We start from the raw sequence: 9,540 nt of genomic DNA, 5'->3' as shown, positions 1-9,540 counted from the left end.
GGCTTCCCACCGCCCCGTTTCAGCCACCTCGCGCCAATCCAGGYGAGGGACCTTGTTTGGGGTCAGCATCCCCCAGGGACCCCGCCTTGCTCGGCCCAGGGAACTGCTTTGGCTGCTGAAGAATAAGGAGGTTCCCTTCTCCCTCTGCCCCTTCCAGCATCCATGGGCCCCTGCCAGGGAGTCACAGAATCACAGAAGGGTTGAGGTTGGAAGGGACCTCTAGGGATCATCTAGTCCAATGCCCTGCTCCAGCAGGGACACCCAGAGCATGTGGCACAGGCTGCGTCCAGGCGGGTTTTGAAGCCCTCCAGAGAAGGAGACTCCACAACCTCCCTGGGCAGCCTGTGCCAGGGCTCTGTCACCCTCACAGTGAAGAAGTTCCTCCTCACATGAAGATGGAACTTCCTGTGTTTCAACTTACACCCATTGCCCCTTGTCCTGTCACTGGCCACCACTGAGAAGAGCTTGGCCCCTTCTTCCCTATGTTCTCCCTTCATGAAGTTATCCATGTTGATCAGATCCCCTCTCAGCCTTCTCTTCTCCAAGCTGAACAGGCCCAGCTCACTTAGTCTTTCCTCATAAGAGAAATGCTCCAGTCCCTTAATCATCTTTGTTGCCCTCCACTGGACCCTCTCCAGAAGGCTCCACGTCCCTCTTGTCCTGGGGAGCCCAGCACTGCACACAGTACTCAAGGTCTGACCTCCCCAGAGCTGAGCAGAGGGGCAGGATCCCCTCCCTTGACCTGCTGGCAACACTCCTCCTGATGCAGGCCAGGATCCCATTGGCCTTCTTGGCCACGAGGGCGCACTGCTCACTCATGGTTAACTTGGTGTCATCAGGACTCCCAGGTCCCTCTCCGTGGAGGTGCTCTCCAGCAGGTCGACCCCTAATCTGTCCTGGTGCCTGGGGTTATTCCTCCCCAGGTGCAGGACCCTGCACTTGTCCTTRTTGAACCTCATGAGGTTCCTCTCTGCCCAACTCTCCAGCCTGTCCAGGTCCCTCTGGATGGCAGCACAGCCCTCCGGAGTGTCGGCCACTCCACCCAGCTTGGTGTCATCCGCAAACTTGCTCAGGGTGCATTCCATGCCCTCGTCCAGGTCATTGATGAGCAGGTTGAACAGCACCGGGCCCAGSACTGACCCCTGGGGACTCCAACTGGACTCGGCCCCATTTATCAGGACCCTCTGAGCTCTGCCATGCAGCCAGTTCCCAACCCACCTCAATGGCCCCAAGGGAAAGCTGCATGGAGCAGGGACGGAAGGTCAGCAAACCTTAGGTTGGGCAACACTTTTCCCTCTGTTAACAACAATAACAAAAATGTGAATAAAACACTAAGAGGAGCAGACAGATGGGTTTTGCACCGCGCCGGGCTGCAGGCTGGTGAGGAGGCAGCTGGTGCATCCGTGTCCTCCCGCTCGGAGCAGGTGGAAGGCACGGAACCTCCCAAGCTCCGCATGCAAATTCCTGCTTGTCTGCGGCCAGCTGAACTGAGGCTCTGGCACGGGCTGCTGCCGCTCAGCGCTGGCAAAATCCTCCCCGTTGCAAAATCCCGGTGTGCCGAGACAAGAGGTGAGGAGATCCCATCGCGGCAAGAAAAACATCCGCCGGGAAGAGGTTTGTTGGGTTGCTCTCCTGGCAGGAGCCGGAAAGCTGTCGCCTTGGGGCAAGTCCTCACCCGGCTCCCCGCGGAGGCTTCTCCTGTTGAGCTGGGATGGGCAGGGAGGAGAAGGGATCTCGGAGCGGGATGCGGATGCCGCAGGGCGGTTCAAAAGGCAGCCGGCACAACCAGGAACAGCGGCGGCACGAGCTGCTGCTGGGAAAGGTGCACGGGGCCGCGCACCCATGGGCTCCCATGGAGGATCCATGCGGGATCGTGGCCAGCACGATCCCTGTGGGATCCTCCAGCGCTGCTCACCATCCGTGCACGGGCYGAGAGTGGTCTCCATCCCTTCCCACCCTAGCCAAAGGAAATGCCTTTTCCGGGCCGGCTCCCACCACTGTCTGCTCTGTCCCTCTGCTCAGCCCACCAGCAGTCCCCTCACGTCCTTCTCTTTCCCCTCCCCGCCTGGAATTTGCTGGAAAGAACCATATATGGTGAAAAAAAACATGGCAAACAGCCCCGGGAAGCGCCTGGGAGCCGCGCACAAGGCAGTCCACGAGCCGGAGACCTGCTCCAGGATGGGAAAGGACGGTCCCAATGGGAGCCGCGCACAAGGCAGCCCGCGAGCCGGAGACCTGCTCCAAGACCTGCTCTAGGATGGGAAAGGACGGTCCCAATGGGAGCCGCGACATCTCCATGGGCACAGCGGCTCCCTGCAAGCGAGCCCAGGAATTGCAGGGTTCGGGGAGCATTCCCGTGCATCCGCAGGCGGGATGGGGGGAGCCCCCAGCAAAACCCCCTTGGACGGCGCCTTTCTGCCTCCCCTCGTGCCCTTGCCGGGACCCAGCGGCGCGTGAGTCACGGCAGGGCCGAGTTTCGAGCTCGGCCCATCCCTGCTCCGCGGGGCTGGGTTAAACCCGACACGTCCCATTAGTCACAGGGCTCGGCCGCCGTCACCGGCCGCCCGCGGCGGCGACGCTCTCCCCATGGCAGCGGGATTTTCTCCCCCGCCGGATCCACCAGCAGGGCTGGATCCTCCGAGCCCTGTGAGCTGGGAAGCGGGGCCGCTTCCTTAAAACAATTCCCTAGCAGAGGGAAGGAAGTGCCCAAAGCTGCTCCCTGCCCAAAGACACAACCAGCTTCCCTTTGAGCTCTTCCTTCTTAATGCAACGGGACATTCCGAAGGTTTGCGTTCCTAGCTGCAATTCCTCAGGGTTTCCAAAGCCTGATCCTTAACCCCAGGCATTGTTTGCGTGGGAAAACTCATGCAGGGAGTCTCATCCTGGGAAAGTTTGCAGCTGCGGAGAGGCCTCTCCAGCCGGATAGAGGTCAGGGGAGCAAAGGGCAGGAGCCGATGGATGGATAAAGCTGGAGCCTGGAGGGGAGCCAGGCTCCGAAACGTGCCTTGGACCCGCTCTCTGGCAAGGGGAGGACTCGGCCGTCCTTTGACATCCCTGGAACGCTGGAGCCGGCCCGAGGCCTCTTCCCTGGGATAGCAGCACCCAGGGAAACCGGAGCCGGGCCGCGCAAACACGGCCCGCGAAGGAACGCRCGGCAAAGCCAGCGCGAAGCCGGGRCCGCGGCGCTGCCAAAGCAGCCCGGCTCCTTTCTCCGAGTTGGAGCAAATCCCAAATCCTCGTGGGCCTGGGAGGGGACAATGGCGAGGGACAGGGGCAGGAAAAGCGGCCGTTCCTGCAGAGCGGCGCGCKGGCGGCAGGGGGGTATCCGGCGGCCTGGCGGGAGGTCGGTTTACATCCCGGCCACTTTATCCGGCCACTTTATCAGTTTAACGCGTGGATCCCCCCGGAGCGCGGCGGCGAAGCAGCGGGAGCCGGGCGCGTGCCAGTGAGGCTGGCGCAAACAAGCCGTGTCGCGGGGCAAAGGACAGCCGGGACAACACCTGGCAAACACACCCGGGAAAAACACCCGGGAAGGGCTCCTGGGAAAAACACCCGGGAAAGACACCCGGGAAGGGCTCCTGGAAAAACACAGCACGCTCCTCCTCGGGATGGGGGCACAGCCGGGCTGTGCAGCCTCCCCGAGCCCTGTTTCCATCCCTGCCGTTTTATTGTTCGTTTAGGGGAATTTTCGCACTCGTGTTTCCTCCGCTCCCCCGCCTGTTTTCCTGAGCTGCGAGAGCCCAAACGCCCTGAAACCTTCCCGGGCGAAACAGGCGGTGGGGAGGAACACCAGGAAACAGAGGGGTCCCCCCCTTGTTCCCAATCCAGCAACGCCTGCTCCCCAAATCCCGGCTTGGGGGGAGGGGGAGTGAAAAGGCTCAAAATATCCCGAACAGGAGCAGGGCGGGGGGGGCACCCAGCAGGGTTTAAGGTGTCCCCTGTTTTGGCAGGAGCCGGATGGGGGGGCACCAAGTCAGGTTTAAGATGTCCCCTGTTTTGGCAGGAGCGTGGGGGGGGGGCACTAGGAAGGGTTTAGGGTGTCCCCTGTTTTGGCAGGAGCAGGGTGGGGGGGCACTAGGAAGGGTTTAGGGTGTCCCCTGTTTTGGCAGGAGCAGGGTGGGGGGGCACTAGGAAGGGTTTAGGGTGTCCCCTGTTTTGGCAGGAGCAGGGTGGGGGGGCACTAGGAAGGGTTTAAGATGTCCCCTGTTTTGGCAGGAGCAGGGCGGGGGGGCACCAAGTCAGGTTTAAGGTGTCCCCTGTTTTGGCAGATGACGGCGCCATGAGCAACGCGCCCGGCAAGGGGGGTGTCGCTTGGGGGGGGACACAGGCGGTAGTGGCTCCATAGGGAGGGAGACAGGCTGGGAGGGGTCCCCACTTTCCCCAGGGCGAGGCTTCCTCCTCCCTACCCCAATTCTGCCCTTATTYACCCCAAAAGATTGGGGGGGGGGGGGCTGTGAAAGCGCCTCAGCTCTCTTGTTGGGGGGGAGTTGTGGAAATCCCCCCAAACAGGAGGGGAAAAGGGGAGACTCCAGAGGGGTGGGGGGAACAGCAGAGCCCTGGGGGCTGCCCCAGGCCCCCCAGCATTCGGGTCCGAACCGAACCGGCCCGAACCGAACCGGGCGCAACCCCSAGCCCCGAGGGGGTTCAAGCCCCGCGCCCCCACCCCGCCGGGAACATGACATCCTGTTTCCCGCTCCCCATTGGCTCCCGCCGGCCGCTCTCCTCGCCCGCCATTGGCCCGTCGCGCCGTCACTCCGCCGCCCTCCCCCGCCCTCCGAGGTGCACTCGCTCCCCTCTCCTTCACACGCTGTCCACGCTCCGCACACTGCGCGCCGATTGGCTGGAGGGGGTGTAAACAAGGCAGCGGCGGCCAATGGGAGCGCTGATCACGCGAGCAGCACGCTTGGCCACGCGCCCCCGGCGTGCAGCGCTTGGCATCAACAAGTGCGGGCGGGGAGGGCGGGGGCGGGAGGCGGAGGCTATAAAAGGCGGCAGCGGCGGCGGGCGCGCACAGCGCTCAGGGCGGCAGCGAGGCGGGCGGCTGCAGCGCGGGCAGGCACTGGGTCCCTCAGCTCGTAGCGAGGGAAGAGTCGAGCTTTGGTCCAACTTCTGACTGAAAATCGACCTTTCCGAGCTATTTTTTCCCTCAATTGTTGMCGTTGAGGGGAAAAAAAGCACCATAACTGCCCAGCGCAGCTCCCTTCTGCCTCCTGAGGAGCCTCCCCCAAGCTTCACCTCAGCCATGGTGATGTTCAAGAAGGTCAAGACCTTCCTCGTGGCCCTCAGCGAGCCCGAGAAGGTTTACTGCAGCGGGGAGAAGGTGGCAGGGCATGTGGTGGTGGAGGTGGCCGAGGTGACGCGCGTCAGCGCCGTCAAGGTGCTGGCCTGCGGCATGGCCAGAGTCAACTGGGCCAAGGGCCCGCAGCAGTGCAAGCAGGAGATGGAGTACCTGCGCTTCGAGGATGTCCTGGCCCTGGAGGAGCAGCCCACGGGTGAGCATGTGGCGCTGGGAAAGGGGGGAGCGGGTGGGAAAGGGCTTGGAAGCGGCTGGGTCTCCTGGTTGTATCCGCGTGGGGACGGTGCTGCGGCTGGGGAGGGCGTTTGCGTTTGGCTGGCGGGAGGGAAACGGGCTTGAACATGGGCTGAGTGAACTGGTTGAACCCTTGGAAAGGGGGGAAGCGGAGGCCAGGGCTGTGGGGCAGAGCTGGAGATCGTGGGGCCTAATCAAAGCAGAAGAGCCGAATGAGGTGCCTACAGAAGGCGCTGGGTGCTGATGCACCAGCGAGCGGGCGGCAGAGCCGGGTGCCTGTCCGCGAGGCCCAWGGGGTCCAAGAGCGGCAGGTCGGCGTCCACAAGCAGGAGATTCCCCATCCCTTCCCTGCCCTTATCGCCCTTCCTGTTGTGCTGGGCAAGGCAGATAGGCGCTGGGCAGAGCGTCTTGGGAGATAAGCGCGGTGACGTGACATCCCAGCGGTAAACAGGTAGTTTGGGAGAGAAGTGAGCGCTTCCAGAAAGTGGAAGCAGGGTGTGGTAGCAGATTCGGAACACATGCAGATAGGGACTTGGTGTCCCAAGTTCCAAATGAGGATGTTGAAAGCAGAAGTGAAAGTGCAGATGAGCAGAATTTCCTTGCCTTCAGAGAACACCAGGTTCTCAGACTCTCCTTAAGGCACAGGTGTGGGAGGCTCTTGCCAAACAACTAGTAGAGCTCTTAACACCTGCATCACTTCACCATAACCTGTGTGAGCGGAACAGTGGATAATGCTTAGAGAAATGCTGCAGGACTCATCTAATATATATCGTTTTTTCTTTTTTTTTTTCTCAGATGGAGATGGCTCTGTAATCCTGAGACCTGGAAACAAATATGAATACAAATTTGGATTCGAGCTTCCCCAAGGGTAGGTATTAGGCAGAGGTTGTCTAACAAAAGCTTAATTTCAAATTCCTGTGAAAAACTGTCTTATTACCCCAGAAGTGYCTAATGAGTGCCTCTCTTCCTAGGCCCCTGGGCACCACCTTCAAGGGGAAGTACGGCTGCGTGGACTACTGGGTGAAGGCCTTCCTGGAACGCCCGTCCTTTCCCACGCAGGAGACCAAGCAGCGCTTCGAGGTTATGGATCCCGTTGATGTGAACACGCCAGAACTCCTGGTAAGTGCCAGGTGGCCCTGCTGCCTTGGAGAGGTTTGAGTGTCAGCATTAAGGGGGATACAGGCTCCTCAGGTGGGGTCAGGCTGACCTTTATGGGCGAGAGTCCCCTTAAGAGGCTTTACTGCTCAGTACAGATTAAATTGTTCTTAAGAACCCTCCAGAAGGCTCTGTGTAGCCAGGTAGGAGCGAGGTGCTGATTCTGCACTCGGCTAACAAAGGCACTTAGCTCTAATGGGGAGGGGCAGCGTGAATTTGAGGAAGCTTGAATCATAAAAGAGAGGAAGGCGAAGTCCAGCCAGAGCCGGAAAGGAGGAACTGGTTGGGAGCAGCAGGCAGGTTTCATCTGGATAACGATCTTGTTTCTTTTCAGTCTCCAGTTGCTGCCAAGAAGGAGAAGAAGGTGTCCTGTATGTTCATTCCCGATGGCCACGTCTCAGTCAGTGCTCAGATCGACAGAAAAGGCTTTTGTGAAGGTAAGAGCCTGTCCCCACATTTTGGGGAAGGGACAAAGGGGGTTCAACAAGAGCCGAGCAAAGCGCGTTTAAGCAGAAGATGGGCTAAGCCAACAAGCACAGTGCAGGGAAAGCCGTGGTGTTCCTGATGGAAAACGCTGTTCCTTCCCCAGGTGATGAGATCTGCATCAATGCCGACTTCGAGAACACTTGCTCGCGCATCGTGGTGCCCAAGGCGGCCATCATCGCCAAGCACACGTACCTGGCCAACGGGCAGACCAAGGTGTTCACCCAGAAACTCTCCTGCGTCCGAGGCAACCACATCATCTCGGGCATGTCCGAGTCCTGGCGGGGCAAGACCATCCGTGTCAAGAAGCTCAAGCCGTCTATCTTGGGCTGCAACATCCTGCGCGTGGAGTATTTCCTGCAGGTGAGTGGCTTTGGTGGCTGCTCTTGTTCCTCTTGTGGTTAGCGGGTGAGCTTTGCCGGCTCCTAGTTTCCGTTGTCGCTAACAGCTCTGCTTTGTCTCACAGATCTACGTCAGCGTGCCAGGCTCCAAGAAGATCATCCTCGAGCTGCCCCTTGTCATCGGCAGCCGCTCGGGCATCGGCAGCCGCAGCTCCAGCATGGCCAGTCAGACCAGCTCCGAAATGAGCTGGGTGGACCTGAACCTCCCCGATGCTCCGGAAGGTGAGTTAGAGCATCCTTGGTAGATGCTTCAGAACCATTGCGAACTGGGTGCTGGGTGGGTTAGAGGCCRGATGAGAGGCTGGGTGGGTCGGGTRATGCGGGTGAATACAAGCAAGACCCTCTCCCATCTTGGAGAACTCAACAGTCGCTCTTTTCCTTGCAGCGCCTCCTTGTTACTTGGACATTGTCCCTGAAGACCATCGCCTGGAGAGCCCCACCACTCCCCTCCTCGATGACCCCGACGGCTTTGACAGCCCCATCTTCATGTACGCCCCGGAGTTCAAGTTCATGCCACCACCAACCTACACAGAGGTGAGCAGCCCTGTCACCCTGGGCTGTCCCCTGTGGTGGCCTGTGCCACCTCTGTGCAGAGGTGGTGGATGGGGACTGGTAGCTCCGGATGGGGATGGGTTTGGTGGGATTCAGCCTTGGGACAAACCTTCCAAGCCTCTAAATGTCCCCTTTGCTTCCTCCCACAGGTGGATCCCTGCAACGCTAACAACAATGTGCAGTGAGGGCCAAGCAAAAAGTTACTCTCCCACTTTTTCTGGACTCTAGATCTGCAAGGATCCCAGTGCAGCAGCRGCCCGGAGCGCGGCTCCCTGGAGGAGCCCTGCTGCAGGAGGGAATGGCCCCGCAAAGGGCCCTTCACCGGAGCCCGCGGGGAGGCTCCGCGCGGCCGGCGGGGAGGAGGTGACGTGTGTGGCTGTTCCCTCGGGGGCCGCCTGCCCTGCGTGGGCTCGGCGGGGTTTAGGGCCTTGCCTACAGCCATAGTCTTCCAAAAAAAAAAAGAGAAAAGCCCCAAACCCCACAAAACAAAGGTGCTCATGTGGAAACTGGCGGAAAATCCTTGTGTGGAGCAGGGGAAGGTGTCAACGTGTCCGTAACGATCCCGTAAGAGAGGTAAAGTCCAGCCTAAAAAGACTCGAGGAGCTGTTGGAGTGACACAAGTTGCGTCGCGCTGCCTCTGCTCCGACACTGTCCTCCAAGGCAGGCGCGCGGCTCCGTGCGCGTTCGCTCCGTGTCTGTAACGCGCAAAGATTGTAACTCGTTCCTCTGCTGGGGCGGTCTTGGTTAAGCACTCGACTCGGAGCTTCCATGCGCCTTGAGATCCCGGCGGGAGCGGCTGCCTGGGCCCTGATCATGCTCATCCCGTTCCATTTGCTGCTTTGGTGGCGAACTTGGAAGCTGGGCTCCATGGTTGGGTCCACCCGTGTTGATGGGGTCCATCTGCGTGGTGCTTGTCCCGAGCTGGTGGTACTGGTGAGGGACAAGCCCGCTTTCCTGCCAGTCCCAACTTCATCTCGTGCTACCGCGTTATCCGACATGGGCCTCGTGCACCCGYGAGCCGCCCGGAGCCCAAAGCCATCACCTGGGGACAGCTCCCGCGAGGGGCACCGGAGCAGCCCCCCTGCTCGGAGTGCGGAGCAAAGCCCCTTCCCTCAGGAACCYGCTGCCCCAGGGCCCAGCTCTCCAACCCACCAGCTGCCTCTCGGTTCAGACACGACTCAGATCCCGATTCTTTTTCTACTGTTTTTGTATATGGGTTTTTGGGGAGGGCAGGGGGGGAGAAAATTTTATATTTTATACTGTGAGATTCTATAAGCCCCTGTGGGGTTGTGTTTATAATAAAGATTTTGCAAACTGAAGCACTTGGAACTTTTTTGGACGAACGGGGTCCCCAGGCAGGCTCTGGGAAGGGACTCGAGGGCTTTGACCCAACAGGAGCGAGCGGTGCCGGCCTGGGGC

General features: G+C 60.2%; 1 protein-coding gene across 1 annotated transcript; it reads left to right on the top strand.

Moving 5' to 3' along the window:
• The first annotated feature begins 5,049 nt into the window (after positions 1-5,049).
• TXNIP (thioredoxin interacting protein) lies at positions 5,050-9,207 on the top strand. Its single transcript, XM_026043254.1, has 8 exons — positions 5,050-5,492; positions 6,326-6,398; positions 6,502-6,649; positions 7,020-7,122; positions 7,275-7,531; positions 7,635-7,791; positions 7,955-8,103; positions 8,271-9,207. Exons 1-8 carry the CDS (start codon positions 5,243-5,245, stop codon positions 8,304-8,306), a joined length of 1,173 nt encoding a protein of 390 aa, XP_025899039.1. The 5' UTR covers positions 5,050-5,242; the 3' UTR covers positions 8,307-9,207.
• The last annotated feature ends 333 nt before the right edge of the window (positions 9,208-9,540 follow it).

Source organism: Nothoprocta perdicaria, unplaced genomic scaffold, assembly GCF_003342845.1.
Source record: "Nothoprocta perdicaria isolate Ctin4 unplaced genomic scaffold, notPer1 scaffold_323, whole genome shotgun sequence".
NCBI lineage: Eukaryota > Metazoa > Chordata > Aves > Tinamiformes > Tinamidae > Nothoprocta > Nothoprocta perdicaria.
Note: the sequence above shows the minus strand (reverse complement) of the source record. Positions and strands in the feature narration are given on the sequence as shown.